This window comes from Chelonoidis abingdonii, chromosome 9 (assembly GCF_003597395.2).
Source record: "Chelonoidis abingdonii isolate Lonesome George chromosome 9, CheloAbing_2.0, whole genome shotgun sequence".
NCBI lineage: Eukaryota > Metazoa > Chordata > Testudines > Testudinidae > Chelonoidis > Chelonoidis abingdonii.
Window position 1 is genome coordinate 12,017,399 of NC_133777.1, and position 18,797 is coordinate 12,036,195.

At 49.8% G+C, this 18,797-nt stretch overlaps 1 protein-coding gene across 1 annotated transcript; it reads left to right on the forward strand.

Moving 5' to 3' along the window:
- The first annotated feature begins 5,941 nt into the window (after positions 1-5,941).
- On the forward strand, positions 5,942-15,413 carry LOC116832929 (uncharacterized). The gene is made up of 4 exons (XM_032794066.2): positions 5,942-8,035; positions 9,470-9,728; positions 11,025-11,182; positions 12,252-15,413. The coding sequence occupies exons 2-4, from the start codon at positions 9,503-9,505 to the stop codon at positions 12,573-12,575; spliced, it is 708 nt and encodes a 235-aa protein (XP_032649957.1). The 5' UTR covers positions 5,942-8,035; positions 9,470-9,502; the 3' UTR covers positions 12,576-15,413.
- The last annotated feature ends 3,384 nt before the right edge of the window (positions 15,414-18,797 follow it).

Consider the following 18,797-nt stretch of genomic DNA (forward strand, 5'->3'; position numbering starts at 1 on the left):
TTAGGCTCTCTTTCTCTGCTCCCTGCCGGCATTACTGCTTCTCGGCGTTAGGCTCGGTCCTTCTCTGAGTACCTCTCTAGGCTCTCTCTCCATCTTTTCTTTGGATGGCTGTTCCGCAGGACAGGACGTTTACAGAAAATCTACTTGCAGCCCTCTACAGCCAAAGCTCTTCTTTGCCAGAAGGGTTTGTTTGCTCCTTGTTCCTTCTGCACAAACAGAAAACCATTCTGGAGGATATGGAGGTGGGCCCAGCATCTGCTGGATCAACCTTCCGTGCTTGGGCTGTGGCAGCCAGCCACATTAAGGATTCCTGTTCATTATTATTTTTGTATGAACAAAGGATGCCTTGCTGCACCCACAGAAACACCTCCATGGCAGCAGAGTATACACAGAAAACATCTTTGATGACCCAACAACCATTTTCCCTTGGACTCAGTGCACAAGTATCCCTGCAGACAGACTCCTTATCTCCAGGTGGGAGGGCAGGCCATGTGGCTTGATCCTTCAGTGTGGATTCCTGTGACAGCAGGAGCAGAGACTAGTAGGTTCCCTCTTCCCCTTTCAATTAAACACATCTCTGTAGTCTCTGCTTAATAGGCCGACTGTCCTATTTCCTTCCCCTTGGTCTCTTGCTGTTCCCCAGGAATGGTGTCAGTGCAGTTTGGCTTAATGCAGTGTAATCAGTAATGACTAAGGTATGGCTCCTTTCGCCTCTAGGTCTGCAGGTGGTAGAGATGGGCATTGCGCTCTGGTTGCTGTTGGGCAGTGAAATACACTGGTGGTTCAAGGATTGACAAGGATGCACATCACAATTGACTCATTTGTTAGTATTCTCAGCAGAGAAGCCAAGACCTGAGGGTCTACACTGCAGAAAAAAGTGCTTTCTTAACCCAAGTGAACTAACCAGAGTTAAGAATGCTTTTTACAGTGTAGACATTGTCTAAACTACTCTCCCTCTGTCAGGGCTGAGGCAGCAGAGGGGAAGCCTGTACTGCCACTGCCTTTTCTCTGCCTGCTCTGAGGATAAGTAGAAGACTTTGCTCTCCACTGCTGTTAGCCTGGCATCTTTTCACGTGCCCTGGGAAAAAATGTGAGGCACCTTTTGGTGTCTTTCCCCCAACTTTCTTCACTAGTTGGCATTCACAGGGAAGGGGAACCCACTAAGAGAAGGATAAAGTGGGAGTATCTAAAACCCCAAATAACACTAACCGCAGCCAATCATTCTCTTACCTGGCCTTTGAAATAAAGAGATCAGAGTCATCGATTAATGATGCAGTGTACTCCTGTGTTCCAGAGCATCTACTTTACAACCAATGAAGGGGCTGTAACAGTTAACTAGAAATAAATTAAGTGAAGAAACAGCTGAAGAAGATCAGGTCAATAAAATAGTTTGTTTTTTTCCTGAGGGTCTCAGTGACAGTGGGATTAATGCCCTGAGTTCGCATCTGAAGGGTTACAGATGAAATCCGTTGGCTGTTGTGAACTTAGTCCCTTTATTGAGCATCATTGAAACCTCTACACAGTTCATCACACTAAGCAAGTGTCTCCCCCAGTGGTATAGGTCAGGAATAGTCAGGAGGCTGCAGGGCAGGATTTGAGCAGCCATTGCAGAGTGGTTTGTCAGGTGGAGTGGGAATGTCTGGAGACAGTGAAAGCAAGAGGGAGAGGAGGTGAGTGTGAAGTGCACTGGCTGAGCTCTGGGGCAGCTTGTACTCTGCTCCTGAACCCCCCTGCAGAAAGGAAATTTCACTGGAAATCCCAGATGTGTGGTTGGATCTCAAAATCTTTAATGCATTTGAACGAACATTGAAATGGGCGAAACCAAACACCATGTTGTTGGTCGCATTTGCTAGTTTGCCTCTGTTCAAGAAACAAGGTGTCTCCTGGGTGTGTTTGGCAAACAGCCATGTTGCAGGCATCCCAGTCTGGAGTAGCAGAAAGGGTTTCCTGGCCACACTCTGGGTTCATTGGCAGAGATGGGTGCATAGACTTTGTGCTGTGGATAAGCAAGATTGCTGGTAGAGTGCAGTGGGGGCAGCTGTGCTGCATGTGCCTGGCTTTGAACCATTCCCTTTCGAGACTGGCAGGTTAGTTCAGAGGTGGAGGGAGTGTGAGAGGAAACATGGGTGGCCAGGATGTGAATGATGCAGTCACTTGATCTGGCAGGACAGTGGCAGCCCTTCTAGCCTAGCTGGAGTTCGTGTTTATCTCACTGAATAAGAGGCATCACTTACAACTTGCTGCCTTCTGTGCATTCCATTGAATCAACCCCTCCTGTGCCTAGATCCTACGGTGATGGACGCATTATAACTATTTGGAGCCTACTAGAATTACCTAGTTAAATCTTCCAGCTGCGCTCCATCGTCGAGGCTGTGAATGCAGGGCGGCTGCTGCGGCAGGAGACTAATAGGATCACTAATGCATGCCAGTATTAATTTTCAGGTTGAGTTCCCGGTGCTTTTAATTTGGGGGCTTTTGTGTGAGAGGTTTGAAGGCGAGGCCCCTTGAAGTGCCGAGACAGCTCGAGGCGGGGAGTATATTGCCGCTGGAGTGGAATGCAGGGATGATGGGCCTGGAGCCCAACCCCTCTTATCTGGGACAGGAGAAGTGACAGTTCTAAAACGGTTAGCGGCAGCATTACTGATGGAATGACACTGGCCCACCTTGTTTCATCTCTGTCCGGCTGAGCTGGTTCTCTCCTCCCCTCCTCCAAGAGGGAGTAGCACAGCTGAGCTAAACTGACAGCACTATACACTGCAGGCCTTGTAAACCCCTCCTCTGCTTTGGAGGAGAGTGAGCTAAAAGCTCCCTTGACAGAGAAGTGAGGGGAGAGGTTTATGAATGGTTTCATTGGTTGGAAATGGGATAGATGGATGGTTACTGGAGGAGCCCAGGGTGGCCACAGTGGAATCATGACCATGGTTCATCTGCCTTGGGCTGCAGCTCTCTTCTGAGCAAAAATGTTAGAGAGGCATAGGTGCCAAACCAGCATCCTTGAACCTTTGCTTTGTGGCATAGACAATCTTGCCTCAAGAGCTGAGTTTGCTGCCTTGTGAGTGCTGCCAGCTTGGAGAGAAGTGTCTGAGCTACAGAAGAACTCCCCTCCCATGTGGGGCAGCCACTAGACACGTGGGGCTAGGGAGAGACACTCAGTGACTTACAGACCACTAGCATTTTACCTGGTATATCCCAGCTCTGTACACACGAACACTTCACTAGAAACTGCGTCTGCCCCATACGTTTGTTCAGTAGATGAATCCTTCTGAGCCCGTCCCGTGAGAGGCGATCCAAGCTGGATTGCTTTCCCCGGGAAAGCAGGGGTGTTTGGTGTCTGGCCATGTCTGTTGTGTCTAGCCTGTCACTGGGTGCTATGGTACCAGTGACATGTAAACTGCTGGTTAACAGGTGACTAGGAGGCTTTTAACTGGCCCAGTTGCTTAACGGGTGATTCTGAGCAAACCAGCTGCCTCCTGACAGAGGAAAAGTTTCTGGGTATTGTGAGTGTCCTTCTGCACGCCTGCCTGCTTTGCCTCAAGCTGCCTTAGCTCTTCTCCATTAGGGGTGAGCTGCTCAGGCCAAGCGCTGCTGGAGGTGAGCTCCCCTTGCTGGTTGTGTTTCCTGCTTTGAAGTCATGCCTGAGTGATTTGGGCTCCCTCCTTCCTCTCAGCCCAGTCGGCTTTACTCTGCAAATGATCCAGGACTGAATGCAGACTGCCTGGTGGAGAGGGATCCAGTTACAGACAGTCTGAGAACACACCACTGGGAGTGCTTCCCTATCTCCAAGAGCTATGACTATCTGTTATCCAGGGACCTGTCGAGAAGAGTCCCAAGCTGGATTTGATATGGAAGTGGATAAGGATCTTTCCTAGGGCTCCCTGCTGCAGTGAATTAATGCATTAAACATCCATCCAATCTGGGGTCTGGGTTTAACTGTGGAACCGTTGTAAAAGCCTAAGGAGGGTGGTGGTCTTGTTTTAGTCTCTGCCATTGCAAATGCTTTGCAGAACTGGCAGTGTCCTAAGGAGAGACCCCGGCCTGGAATAGCAGGGGCCGAAGCAGATCAGGCATGAGGAGCAGCAGTAGAACTGGGGGTCTGGATTGGCAGAGGTGGGGTGCTCCAGGTCAGGACTGAGGTGCATTGGTGGCAGGGAGAGGGATACCTGTCTCTGGGGCCAACAGGATTAGCACCCAAAGAAGGGGCGACCAAGAAACACCTCAGCCTCCCCCCGACTGCTTCCCCAGGGATCACAGCAGGGACTGGAACTAAGGTGCAGGCCTCTAGTCTCCTCCCACACCACAAAAAAGTAGAGGAAGAGGAAAGAACTTCACTCTCCTGTCTCCAAGCACTGGGGAGAGCTGCTGCTGCTCAGTTCCTGCTCTGCCTTGGGGCTGGAGCTCAATTCTTGCATTAGTCCCAGGGCACCCTGGGGAAACACTCAGTTCCCACTCCCTCACTGATACACAAGCATGACCCTCCTGGGTTCAGGGCTCCTGGGGACAGGATTTGTTCACTCACCAGCCTAAGTAGCTAGGATTGCATGTGCCTATAGGATTTCCAGGTGGATTGGGAGGACGTGGTCAGTCGGGACCAACGGGCAATGGTGGGAAAAGAAGATGCAGGTCCAGACATTCCATGTGCCTTTCCTGTTTGAGAAGCGAGACTCTGTGTCGAGAGAGCCCTCTCCCGTCTTCCCTGCAGCTCTCCCACTGCACATCCTCCCCTAGCCCCCTTTCCAGCCTGTGGCTTCCAGTCCTTGCATCCATGCCTGTTATTTCAGGACACCAGCCCCTTCCTTCATGCTGTCACTCTGGGCTGACCAGACCGCACATCTCCTTGGCAGCGTTCCAGTTTGCTCGTGTATCTAGGCTTGGTTGTGTGTCTGCTCCAGGACAAGGGTCTCGGTGTGTGGTCCCGTAACCTCCTTGTTTGCAGTTGGCAGAAATCCTGTAAAAGCCTGCAGGTCTTTTTGCTTTCATAGGTTAGTGGGAAGAGACAGTCTAGTGTAGCCATTAAGCAGGGAGGGTGAGCGCTTTCTCATTGTCCTCTAGGACACATACCAGCCTGGCTTCCGTGCAAGCTGCTTTCCTTCAGGGGACAGGTAATGCCCCATCGTTGTTCTGCCTATACCCCTTTGACAGTGGCAAGGACAACCCATAGCTGTCATTACATCTCGTGGTACCTGAGCAGGCACAGATGCTCTTGCATTTAGTGGGCTGGTTTCATACACAGGCTGGGGCCTAGGTGAGGTGTCTCAAGCTCACTGTGTGGGTTTCAGAGTGGAAAAGCTCACGTAGGAAGCCTGCTCTCCCTCCCTGTTCTGTGGCATGTGGATGGCAAAGGGGGTTGAAAGAGCAGCAGGTTTGAGATGCATCTCCTCACGCATTCTCACAGGGCCATTGAAGCCTGGTGCTTGGCCCTGAGAGGCCAGAGCCCCTGCCCCTGCCTAAGGAGAAGAGGCAGGATCACTGCTGGCAGGCTTCCTCCTGTACCTTCTGCAGTAGCCACGCTAACAACAAACCAGACCTATGCTATGGCACTCAGCTCTGCCATAGCAGAGATTTCATGTGGAGGCTGGCAGTGGGTGGGAGCAGGCTGAGAGGGACTGCTGGGAAGCCTGCTCCCTTCTCTGTTGGAGAGACACTCTCCACAGGGACCCACTTCCCTCCCATGGCCTCCCAGGCAATAGGATACAGCTGCTAAGAGAAGTGTGAGCCCCACAGGCCAGTGCCAGTCCATCCATACTCCCCTCAGTCTCCCTCGGAAGCCAGTGCAGCCTGGAGAAGGGATGAAAGAGTATCCTCCTGAGCTGTAACAGTGCTCCAATGCGGGGAATACATACTATATTCTCTGCAGCTGCTAGGTCAGGCCACTGGACTGATCGCAATTTAACTCCTTGTTCCCTCCCACAGGCCTCCTCTCTACTAGGACAGGTGCCTTCTTCAGGCAGGAAGGGATCCCAGTTGGGCAGGGAGCTATGCTCAGAGTGGGCAAGTGACCAGCTTCCTTTGGTCAGCTGAGGGCTGTCATTTGTTCCTTGGCAACTGGACTGGAATAGTGGGAGGAGGAAGGTGCTCTAAGCAGGTACTGTCTTGTACTGCTCTGAGGTGGCCTGGAGTTAGCAGGACAGAGAAAGGCCATCCGTCTGTCAGCAGTGGGGTGTCCATGCTAGGGACGGGGAGGGGAGGCACCAGTTTGCTAAATGGAAGTAATTGAATAAGTTGCTCTCAGCTGCGTGCTGCTTGGGATGCGGTTGCAGACCAAACTCTGCCCAAGCGCAAGGGCAGTCTCCGAGCTCCAGGGAAGTGACCCAAGCACATTCAAAGGCGGTAAGGAAGGGACCCTGAAAGGAGATGGCGTGGCGTGGCCGTTCGGAAAGGGACAACTACAAGAGATAGACAGATCCTTGTGGCTCCCCATGACTAGGGGACTCTCTGGGGAAAGGCTCTCAAGCTGCTTGCTGGCTCTGAGGCCCATGTTCAGTTCTGGAGAGACTCTCTAGCCCAGCAGAGCCAGCTGAGAGAAGTAAGCCTGAGTCACTGCAAAGCCTCATCTTTCACTGAGAATAGCCCTCGCCATGGAAAGGAAGGGCAATTCTTTGTATGATAATCAAGCAAACCTGAATGGCCGGCCCCTGGACCCAGCCCTCTCTAGAACGTTAGGAGCCCCAGAAGTCCAGGTAGCTATGGCACATCGTTATAAAAACACAAAGATTGATCCCAAACAGTCCCCATCGCTCTCGTGTGCTCCCTAAGGTGCTGGCACATTTCATCTTGGGGACATTAAAAATTTAAGCTGCACTAACCAAAAGGTGCAAAGACCTAGTTCCTCAGGCTCCAGACACTGTAGTCCTTAGCTGTAGCCATCCCAGCGCTTTGAGGCACGTTTCCACAGGCGTTGTTTTCCTGGTCACGTTCCCATTCCTTTGTCCCAAGATGTGTCTGTCCCATAGACTTGGGCTGCATCTGGGTCTTCCCCTAGCCAGCCTAAAACACATTCTCTACTGCTTGCTGCTTTTTGGTCTCCCATCTCTAGTTACAAACACCTCGGGGGCTGTAGCTGCACCCACGCCCTGGCCTCTGACTGCTCCCAGGCCTTTGCCTCTGTAATCCAGTGACCTCTGTTCTCAGCTTCTGGTTCCTCTAGCCAACCATGCTCTTGGTCCTCTATTCATACTCCTGAGTTTCTTCTCCCTCTGCTCTAATGAGCTCTGGTCTCCACTGTCTCTTGTCTTCACTTCTAGTCACCAATAGTTCTTTCTGTCGAACACACTGTTATTAGTTGCTTTTTTAACTCTTCCTGCAAATCCACAAGAGCAAAATTAATACCGTAACTGTTGGAGAAGCTGAGCAAAATCCAACTGTTCTTGACTGGAAAGCTTGGGGCTCTCCCTCCATAGTGAACATGATACCATGTAAAGTGGAGGTACCTTCAGATGTCTCATTTGGCTCAGCTGGAATCTTGTTGGCAGTTCTTCCTGTCTCCTGTTTAGAGAGAGCTCTGTGAACTCCTCTTGCAGGTAAGACAGCTTTTCCGGGTCACTGCTAGGGAGCCATTAGTGAGAATATTTACTTGGAAATTCAATCCTGGCTCATGCTCCCCTCTAATTGAGTGAAGAGTTTCTTTGAAGTGAAGAAGTTAATTTAGTGTCTGAATGGGGGAGGGGAAAGGAGGGCCTTGGCAAAGAGGCTTCAGGTAAGAAGTTTCTTTATTTCACACCTGCTGGAGACAAGTGGGTGATCAGAGACTCTGTCTGCAGTTTTCCTCCTATATGGACACACCTGGGAAAGTCCAGACCAGCTCTGGTTTCACTGGATTTGTCTGGGTCAGCAGAGACCCCTCCCTGACCACCACAGTAATTTAATTGGAACCTGTCATTAGTTTTTGGTGAGGGAAAGAGAGCAGGGCGAGGACCAGTCTCCACTTTGTTCCTGGACATACTTGGATTAACAGAGACCGCTCAAATCCACCAGTACACCTGAACTCACCTGTCCAAGACTCAGCCATTTCTGCAGATCTCTGAATCACTCCGTGCAGGTAAGATGGGGAGGATTTCAGTGGGCAAAGGGTGCTGGGGTGGAGGGGGAATTACCAGTGTTCTCAATGTCCTGCCCATTGAAATTCATTTTCCTCTACAGCTTCTGTGACTTCAGACCCATCTGGAGCAGAGTCTGGTGCAAATTGTGTCAAGATTGCCATGTTCCTAATGGTTGTTCCCTTCTTTGGGGCTGACGTAGCCTCTCAAAAAGGGGGTGTTCCTTGCAGTGCTAGGGGCAGAGGGAAACCTATTGGTTCTGGAGTGGGACTTTACTCTCCTCAGCATAGTAAATGTTCAGGAGTTGCAATGTATTCTTAATGCTGAGGAGTGAAGGGGTGAAATTAGCTTTGGGGAGGGGCATTTCCTTTCCCTGCCTGTGCAGACGAACTCATTTGTCTTTCTCTTCCTCCCTCCATCTTCTCAGCTGGTAATTTATCCTCCCAGAATTCCATGTCGCTGGAGAGTGGAGTTTGGGCTCCTTTGTGGTCACAGTTTAAACTATTGAGTGACTATCTGTAGTCGCCTAGCCTGCGATAGATGCTATGTAAGTAACAAACAAAAATTGGCACGGTTTTCTTTAGGGATGGGCAAGGCGGCCTGTCTGTCTCTCCCTGCTAGAAACCTTGAATTGACCCCAGAAGTGCTCTGAGGTTGAAGAGATCTCTCTTCAGCTTTAATATTCCAGGTGTACTGGCTTTGGCTGGGCCCTGAATACTGCAGTATCATGAGTCTATTCTGATGTCGCCTCTGAGCCAACAAGCAAGCAGGGTCTAGTGTGCAGCCAGGATTCTCTGACAGCCATGAGCTCCACAGGAGTTTCAGGTGAGCAAGGTCTGGTTCATTGTGGCTGCATCTGACCATCAGCGTTTGAAATCTGGTTGTCCCAACTATGAAGAGCCAGCCAGCTCACCAGGATGTCAGTATGGACCATATACTGCAATCTCAATCCTTCATTCAAATCTTGGGTGCAGTAATCCTACTCAGCCCTCCGGCCTTGCTGAAGGTGGCTGGTGCTCTCACTTGGGGGAAACCAGACAGCAGGCTCTGAAGTCTCCTTCAGGATCAAGAAAGTCTGTGGTCTTCAGGCTTCTAAGCCAGCTCTCCCCAATATCCAAACACCCCCCCACACACAAAAGAGAAGCCCCCTCCTGCTTCAGAGCATGACCCACCTCTAGCTGATGGAGATCAGGGAGATACATTCCCCATGGGCAAGTCATTCCAGAGTGTCTTTGTTTGGGGCTTCTCATTCCTTTCTCTGCAGCATCTGGCTACCGGAACAGTCTCTCCCTGGTTAATCTGGACTGCAGCCTAACTGGAGTCCAGTCTCCCCAACGGGCAAGGCTCATTCACATTTCCCTTCCCTGCTGGTGGATGAGTGGGATTCTCATGGGCCAGAAAGTCAGGAATCCTCCACCTGTCTCCTTTCCACACAGGTGCAGCAGTTCTGCTCGTGTCCCTAGTGGAGGATGTTCAGCTCAGAATATGTGGTGTCCTCACTCCCAGCTGCATCTCACTTCTACAGCCCTGCTTTCTCGGCTCAGCTCGCATCCACTCCTGTTTGCAACCTCTTCCTCCCAGCTCCCCTTTTCAGCTACCAGCTCTTCCAGCCCTGGAGCCCTCCGGAGCCATGCATACAAGCACTGCTGCTGGCAAGCCAAGGCGCAGGTTTGGGGGAGCAGGGAGACTTCTCAGGTAAGCTAGACAAAGGGGATGGGGTAAATTCCCCAGTGTCCATCAGGTGCACAGTCCTTGCTTTGAGCCCCTGGAAGATCCAGAGATACTGGAATTTAAAATCATTGTGATGCAATTGTGTAGGAGAGGAGTTCAGTTTAGAGACTTCTAAAATGTATGGGTGTGTTGTTATCCCCTCCCCCTAGGCCTTACCCAGCTGGCCCCCAAGTACTGTAGCAAGTGATAGGATACAAAAAATAGTCCTAATAAACCCCATCCTGCCTTAAAAGATTTCTTCACTATGTATTGTATGCAAAGCACATGATGGAGTGGAGTGGGATGAAGATGTGACTGGCCCCAGGAACCTGCTGTGCTCACTGGTGGTGTTAGGCGCTCATCTGTCCCCAGGCCACCCCTTCTGCCCAGCCACAGAGCATACGCTGCCATGCCCAGGCTTTTCAAGGGGGCGGGGGACTTTATTTCCTTAACAGAGGTTAGCGAACAACCAGAAAACAGCCTTTTAGCTCATTCCTTAGCCTTAGGCTTCACGCTGTCTTGCTCCTGGCAGTTTCCCTGTCTCAGCCAGTTTTGCTGGAGCAACAGCCCCAAGACTGCTTCCTGGCCCCTCACTCTGGGGACCCACCACAGGAGTTAGCTCCACTCTAGTGTGGCTTTCCTTCCCCAAGGCGCAGCCTGTCTCAGTCCATCTGCCCAAGCTACCACTATCAGCCCTTGATAGGCGCATCTGTTCTGGTCCAGGGGCACTGGGCTCAGTGTATCCAGGTCCATGGGAACCAGCTGCCCTGTGACACTCGCCCAAGTGCAAGCAGGACATCTTTTTGTTCTGTGTTTCTGCAGCCCCTAGCATGGTGGGGTCTTGGTCCCTGGCTGAGGTTCCAGGGCACTACCGTTAAACCGAAGATAACCTCAATGCCACCCATCCCATCCTAAATATGTTTGAGATCGTGAAGCACTCAGACACTACCATGAAATGGCCCAGACAAAATCAGCTGAATGAAATCTAGATACCGAGGAGTGAAGGCTTTTCAGACTTAAAATAAAATGAACAGCAAGTCTCTCGAGGGGTCTCCTCTCCTCATGTGATTGACTGAAAGGTGTCGGTCTCAATGTTGAGAGACAAAGGTCCTGGTAAGGGGATAGGCTGTGCATGGGAGGGCATGGGGCTGGTTGTGAAGAGAGGGGTGGAGGGGGCAGGGCTAGCGCGGTGCCAGTGGAGTGTGCTGCCCACTCTTTGTCCTCTAAGCTGGTCTGGTGAGTGGTACTAGTTCATTGGGGGTCACTGTGGCTTTTCTCCAGAGGAAGCTCGCCCGCAGAAGCAGAGACGCACCCGAGCCAATTACAGCAGCTGGCAGCTGGAGGAACTGGAATCAGCCTTTGAGACCACACACTACCCTGACGTCTTCATGAGGGAGGCCCTAGCCCTCCGGCTAGACCTGATAGAGGCCAGGGTTCAGGTACCAGATGCTCATGGGGTATCGCGCTCCAGGGTAGTGTTTGGCAGTAGGACCTTCCCCTTGTCTGCGGAGCTTACAATGAATTCCTCTCCCTGAACCTCTGGACGGGAGGGCAGCTCATTGTACCCAGCCTCTGAGGCTGCTAAGCAGGGGGCTAGGACTCTGTTGCAGGAGGCTCTGTCACCTCCTGTTTGCTCTGATCTTCACTGTGCTTATTCCCAGCCCCATTAATGTTCCAGCTCCATTGGCATTGGTGCCTGAGGAACCTGCTTGGGGCAGGGGAAGGTAAGAGGTGGGAGGGAACCTTTAGATGGTGGGTTCAGCTCTGCCTGCCTGTTGACTCTGGAGGCAGTAACTCTGCAGCCAGAGGTCGTGGGGGAAAGCTGGAGTAAAGATCAGTCTCTTCTCAGGGGTAGGAAATAGTTGAAGTTGGGATGCCGCCCAGCATGGCCCCCACTCTCTATCCTGTGTTTCCCCTCTCATCACCTCTGACACCTTTGACAGCTGCCCTGCTCTGAGTTGGGCTACTGTTTGCCATGTCTCTGGAGAACAAGGGTGGTGGATCCCTCCCATTTCTGGAGGGTCTGGGGTGAGGAAATAAGGCTTGAGACCCATTGTCAGGCTCGGAGTAAGAGAGCTGCTCATGTCCCCTGGTTTCTCTGCAACCCCAGCTCATGAGGGAGGGTGGAGTGCACAGGGAGCCCAGGTGAAAGTGTCTGGTTCCCTGGTGGAGGGTGAAAGGGGATTAGGATTCTCCCTCTAGAACTGGCTGAGGGAGGAGGAGTGTCTGTGTGTTTCTGAGTCTGACTTCCTTCCTTCCTCTGCAATGAGATTTTCCCTCATTATGTGCCATGACCTGAAATGTCTGTTGTGGTTTAAAGCCTTCACTTGTGTAACCATCTCTCTCTGGATTCCTGGAGCTGCAGCTCTCCGAGAGGAGCCTGGGGAAACCGATGCAGGACAGATGCTTTATAAACCCCCATGCTTTTCAGTTTGCCATCAGCACGTAAGAGTGCAGGCAGGCAAAAAGATGGTTTGTTAATGCCTGTTTTCCTTTGGGTTTCCCTAGGTTTGGTTCCAGAACCGCAGAGCGAAGCTGAGGAGACAATTGAAACTTCAGAGACGAGCTCTGGACCGAGCCCTCACTAGGGACTCATCTGCCTCAGGACACAAGAAGCCCCAAGCCTTCCAGGAAATGGAAGGTTCAAGTAAGAACTCTAGAGTTGGAACACTGAAAGGAGGCCCAGATCAGTGGCCAAGCACTGGCCCCGAAGGTCAGCCTCCTCCTGGACCTCCCCTACACAGTGGAGCTGAGGCCACCGCGGGGGACAAGGCCAGAGGAAATTTGCTCCTGCAGCACCCCCAGCTTGTGGGTCAAGGCACAAGAGCATGAGGCTGAAAGTGCCCCCCACACACACCTTGCAGCTCAGGAGCAGCCTGACTCAGAACCAGACCCAGCAGGCCTCTGGGCACACACAAATAGTGCCTGAAACTGATCCTGACATCAGTCCCCCTTCCCGTACCTCTCCAGCCTCGGCCTTGGACCTTCGCTCCCAAATGAACACTGCAACCATTTCTTTAGGGAATGGAGCAGAGAACATCAGGGGCATTATAGGGGCTTCCCAAGCCTATCGAGGGCCATTGCCCAGCCTTATCCATCTCTGAGCACCGTTCGTGCCTCCCTATTTGGTAGCTGTTGCCTGAACTTCTTTTCTCTGATTGGCATCTGCATTACACTTCTCAGCACCTGCACTCAACTGGGACAACAGCCTGTGCAGAGACTCTGGGTCTAAAATACCCTGGTTAGAATCCTTCCATATTTGAGCAGGGACAGAGCCATCCGCTGCTCCAGGGTTATTTATCAGGATCCCTTCACTAGAACACATGCATTCGCGCATTGTTAGCAGGGGGATGTCGCCTCTCTACTCTGGGTTGTCTTCTTCAGATTAGACTATTTTTGTCAGAGGCTCTGATCCAGTGAGCCTGTGTTTGGTAGGGTTGCCAGTTTTGATTGGACGTATTCTTGGAGGTTTCATCACATTACATAATCTTTAATTAAAGATTAATCTTTAATTCCTGGCTACTCCAGGGCAATCCTGGATGTTTTAGCTGGAGCCTTGGGGCCCTTCCACAATAGAATGGGGGCCCTGAGCGGTGTAACAGTGCAGAAGTATGAAGCATGCAGACTCCTGATCTTCACACTATAGCAAGGCTTTTGGGACCGTGTGGATTTCTCACCCGCTATCCAGTGCCAGGTAGGGTAACCAGATATCCTGATATTATGAGGCCCGTCCCATTACTAGGGGCTTTGTCTTATATACGCAACCATACCTCCCCCTGAAAAAAGGTATCCTGATTTTTCACACTTGCTATCTGGTCACCCTAGAGCAAGGGTAGGCAACCTATGGCACGCGTGCCAAAGGCGGTACACGAGTTGATCTTCATTGGCACTCTCACTGCCCGGGTCCTGGCCTCTGGTCCGGGGGGCTCTGCATTTTAATGAAGCTTCTTAAACATTTTGAAAACCTTATTTACTTTACATACAACAATAGTTTAGTTCTATATTATAGACTTGTAGAAAGAGACCTTCTAAAAACGTTACAATGTATGACTGGCACGCAAAACCTTAAATTAGAGTGAATGAATGAAGACTCACTCGGCACACCGCTGCTGAGAGGTTGCCGACCCCTGCTCTCCATTGTTCAACTCTGGTGCTTTGCTTCTGCTTGGCTATTCCCTCCACTCTATACCTCCCATGATCACTAGAGGGCCTTGAGGTTCTGCAGGTGTTACAGCTCCTTAGCAGGTGCCTGGGCTGTGTGCGCTGCAGGAGGCCATGATTCCTCAATTCACCAGTGGCTGGACATTTGTTTCTAGTCAAACCCCATGAGGTGCTGGGTCAAACCCAGTCAGCCGACTGTCTGCAAAGGGTTGGGGGAGAATCTGAAGCATCTTCTGAGGGTGAGGGAAGGGAAACAAAAGTCTAACTTCTCTGCGAGCTGGCTGAGATGATGTCGTTGATCCTAGCATAAGGCTAGTGGGTGGGGGGAAGATGAGCCCCTTTGTTCCCATCAATTCTTTCCCATCAGTCTGGACAAAATGCTCCAGCGTAGCAACAGACAGAGGAGACGGACTGTACTGTGAGGGTCAATTCTGCATTGGCTGTGAGGACCCCCTAGAAGCCTTTGCATCTCTAATACTCATGATCCTGTGATGAATGGAAAGGGGCAGGGGAAGTAAAGTAAGATGAAAGAGGGAAGCACAATGCATGCTCAACCAGACTCAATGAGCCGGCATTCTTCCCTCTACCACCAGCTTTCTGGTGTCAGATGTGGAGCAGAAGTATTGGATTGTTAGAGATGCTGCTGCCTTTAAAGCAATTTGCTTTTTCTTCCTGTTGGACGATGATCAGATAAGTCCTAAAAAAGAAACCAGTTCATAGAACTGTTGTAGAGTCACACGGTGTATTGTGGAAATTCCCTCTTTGTCCCTCACTGATCAGAAAGCAAAGACACTAAGCCAGGAATGTGAGTCATCTCCATACAGCTAATAAATAATAGGAACCACTGCTTCAGCTTCAGTCCTTTTCTTGACATCTCCTATCTCTCTTTCCCCATATGTCTTCCTGCCCTTGGATTGTCAGTGCTGGCTGCTATGTGACTGTTCTGGTGTATTTGCTTCTTCGTGCTCAGGCCAGCTGCGTTTGCTGCTGTATAACTGCAGGGGAGGTCCCTTCGGCTACACTGTCTCAGGACCGACCCTGACCGTTTGAAGGGTGTTTCTGTCTGATTAGTTTTCCATTGGCCAAATATTCAAATTCTGACCTCTCTTTGTGCCCAGGCAGTCACTTGCATGTGTGAGGGCAGAGACAGGCAAATCCCACTTATGCATATTCATCCGGCGCAGATGGGTTTTACAAATGGAAATTCTGCTGCATGTGTGTGTGAGAGCAAATACATAACCGAAATGTTCACATTGGTGATGGCGTGCAAAAGTAGAAACCGGACTGAGGCTCCTTTGAAAGCTGCACTTGGAGACATTCTCTTTCCCATACAAGCTTGTTCCATAGACAGCTCTATAGGCACAAAAGAAGAGTATATACTACCTGGGGTGTGTGGGTGTGTGTTACGTTTTGTAGCATTGCCAGCTTTCATGATTTTATTGCAAATCTCGTGATATTTGCTGTTTTTCCTAAAGCTTTAGCTCCTAGGCTCATGGGATTACATGAGAAGTGTTGCCAGTTCCTTGTAGATTGCCACGTATTCGCAGGGGCAAAAGAAAATGCAGGCCTGTTATTTACCAGGCTGCACGTGGCAACAGACTATATAGGTAAGAGATGCAAGGGGAGTATGGGTCACAAGGCAAACTGCAGACACACACACAACTAAAATTAATCAATTTTAAATTTTATTGGAGATGGTTTCAACATTCCTGTGATTTGATTGCAAGTCATGTGATACTTGATGCTTTTCTTAAAGCCCCATCTCCTCGAGTCATGTTTATTACATGGGTTTCTCAGCTTTTCTTTTTCTTAAAATTAAGTCTCTAGCCTGTGGAGAAAAGCTTGAAAACAAGACCCCAAAAGGCTCAAACACCAAGAGATAAGCACAACAAACTTCAAATGTATTTATTTATTTATTTTAACATTCTCTCTTTTTTGGGAGGGGGGACTTGACTCTTAGTTTTTTAACCCTTGGGGTTGCCAATACTGATATTGTGTACTTTGTAGTGTATATGTGTTGTGTGCTGTGTCATTCTGAGCATTGTATATGTCGGGTGACTCTTGTGTGTGATGTTTGTGCATCTCTCTTAGCATGTTTATCTGGCAAGAGGAGTCTCTTGTGCTCACTCTCTGAGGAGTGTATTTGGGGTTTGTCTTTTCACAGCAAGTGGACTTTAGCCTAGGAGTGGCAGCTTAGGGGACTAGTTTCCAGAGGTACCAAAACTTGTTGCTGCACGCTGGAGGGGCTGCAGAGAATGAGCTGTGGGGAATGACTAACTCATGAGCTGCATCTGTGTCTTTATGATTCAGAGCGCGGCTGCCTCTGAAGCATACGTTCTGACAGGGGAACTAGAACACAGCGCTATCAGTGATACAGGCTACAGATGTGATATGATGTGATGAAGTGGAAAGTAAAGGCTGCTCTCGGAACCTGGTACTGGTAACAGCCAGCAACCTGGGATTTCATGTTTAAAGGCACCAACATTTTCATTCTAACCCTAAGGAAGTAAAAAAGAGACTTGTGTGTGCAGAAAGGGGATGAGAGACCCCTCTCTTTCACTTCCTATCTGCCCCATAGAGAGAGAGAGCTATTCCCATGGGTCTGTCCACCGCCTGCCATAGCCTAGTGTGATGAAATCAAAGCTCAAGGTAGCTTGGCTGGCACAGTGAATCACATCTCTTCACTGTGGGCTACCATTGTAAATACTTTGGCCAGTATAGGGCACGTGAGCCAGCCCAAGTCCCCTCCTCAACATGTTTTCAACCTGCATCACCTGACAGCAACGTTTTCCTAGGATGAGTGACTCCCTTTGAAAGGGAAAACAGGAAGATGGATTTTGGTGGATGGGAAGGGGTTAAGTTGATCCTAAAGCAGCTAAGTCCAAAGGTTTCATTTTCTCCCTTTTAAGTAAAAATGACCTTTTTATAAGAACTCCCTTCTGCCTTGGCACAGTAGCCCCTTTTGTTTCCCCTTTATCCTCGCCTTGGTCACGTGAAGAGCGTCTCTAATGGAAAAAGAGATTGGACAAAAGAACCTCGGGACCCCCAGTAACACTTAAGAATTTCATTAAAATACAATAGGCCAGTTATTGCTGGCTCATTACTAAGCTATAATAATTGCTAATTGTCTTATTAGCATTTAACAATTATGCAAATAATGAAAAACATTTCATAAAAGTAATAAAATTGCCCTTTTTTACATCAATTAGTTTTAAAATCTAAAGTGGTGATGATTTTGCTCTCCGGGGTTTATTGGAAATGCCTTTAAAGGGGAGATAAACCTCTAATGATGCCATCCGCAGAGCAGGGTTGAGATTGGATAGGGCACACAGAGGTCTGGTCTATACTACAGACCTATATCGGTATAACAACATTACTCAGGGGTGTGAAAAATCTCTCCCCCGATTGACATAGTTATACTGACCTAACTCCCCGCATAGGCGGAGAAGCACTCGGGGCGGTGGAATAATTATGCTGATGAGGAAAGCGCTCTCCTGTCAGCTTAGAGCGTTTTCATTAAGTGCTACAGAGGTGCATCTGTACAGCGGTGCCAATGCAGTGTTTGAAGTGTAGACGTGTCCTGAGCTATGTGAATTTCTGCTCTCAGTGCAAGGACTCAGACTGTTTCCCTTCCACTTGCAAAGGAGCTGTGTGCACATGTTGGTAAAACATCATTTTTCCTTTTTGAGAGCCCAAGAGATAGGATATTGGTACTAACCTGTGGCATTCAGGCTACTGCTCCACCACAGTCTTCCTCCTGTGTGACACTGGGCCTTCCCTTTCCCCCTCCCCTCATTGCTTGTTGTTCTTCCCCTCTCTCCCCAACTTCTGTTTCGGGTCAGGAGGGACTTGCTTGCAAAGCCGGAGCTGGAAGTTGCATCTACCCGATGCAGGTAGGTGGCGGCCCTGGCTGAGTAGGGGCTGGCGTGGGTAATGGCTTGGTGCCTCCCTGCCCACAATAACTGGACTTCAGGTGTCTGGTCAGTAGATCTGACCAGACACCATCAGGTCCCCTTTTGACCAGACTCCTGACTACCCTAGGCCTGAGGCTCAGATCCTTAGGTGTATAGTTCCCATTGAGGTGCCCTAGACACCCTGAGGATCTGATCTCCATCTGTACAATGGAGATAATAGCATTTCTCCACCTCACCAGGGGGTCCTGAGGATAAATACCTTACAGGATGCTCAGAAATGACGGGGCCAGATAAGTTGATAGATGTCCCTTGGGTTTTTCCCTGCCAGGAAAGACAGGACTTCCCTAGAAAGTTCTGGAAATGTAGTTTAGAGCTAGGGCTGATACAAGGTACTGGCTCTGATCTCTTGCTAATTGTATGTGGTGGGGACTTATCCATCTATTAAATGCAATAGACTGAAAGAGGTCAATAGAAAAAGTCTTACTGAGCAGACCTCAACTGCAGGACTTTCTGTTATACTTGTCTCTCTAAATAATAGACTCTAGCTTAACAGAGTTATGGGCTGGATGCAGGAACCACTTGGTGACATCTTATGACCTGGCAGGAGGTCAGACTGGAGGATTGTAACAAGCCCTTCTGGTCTTAAACATTCATGAGTCTATGATTAGTCATCATTGCATTGTGATTCTGTGGTCTGGCTATTTTTGGCTTGGATTTGCTGCTGATTTGATGTGATATATTTTTTCCATTAATCATCTAGATGACGTCTGGGTATTTAAATCTGAATGAAAATGTCAAAATCATGCTTGTTTGCAGTGTTGTTGTAGCTGGGTTGGTCCCAGGATAGGGAGAGACAAGGTGGGGGAGGTGAAATCTTTTATTGGACCAAACTTCTGTTGGTGGAAGAGACCAGCTTTCGAGCTCCAGGAAGCTGAAGAAAGCCAGGAGAAGAGCTCTATGGCTCTCAAAAGCTTCTCTC

Coding starts and splice junctions, on each gene's coding strand:
- LOC116832929 (XM_032794066.2), top strand. CDS start 9,503: ATGTTCAGCTCAGAATATGTGGTGTCCTCACTCCCAGCTGCATCTCAC. Junction 9,729..11,024: donor GGAGCAGGGAGACTTCTCAG/GTAAGCTAGACA, acceptor GCTTTTCTCCAG/AGGAAGCTCGCCCGCAGAAG. Junction 11,183..12,251: donor TGATAGAGGCCAGGGTTCAG/GTACCAGATGCT, acceptor GGGTTTCCCTAG/GTTTGGTTCCAGAACCGCAG.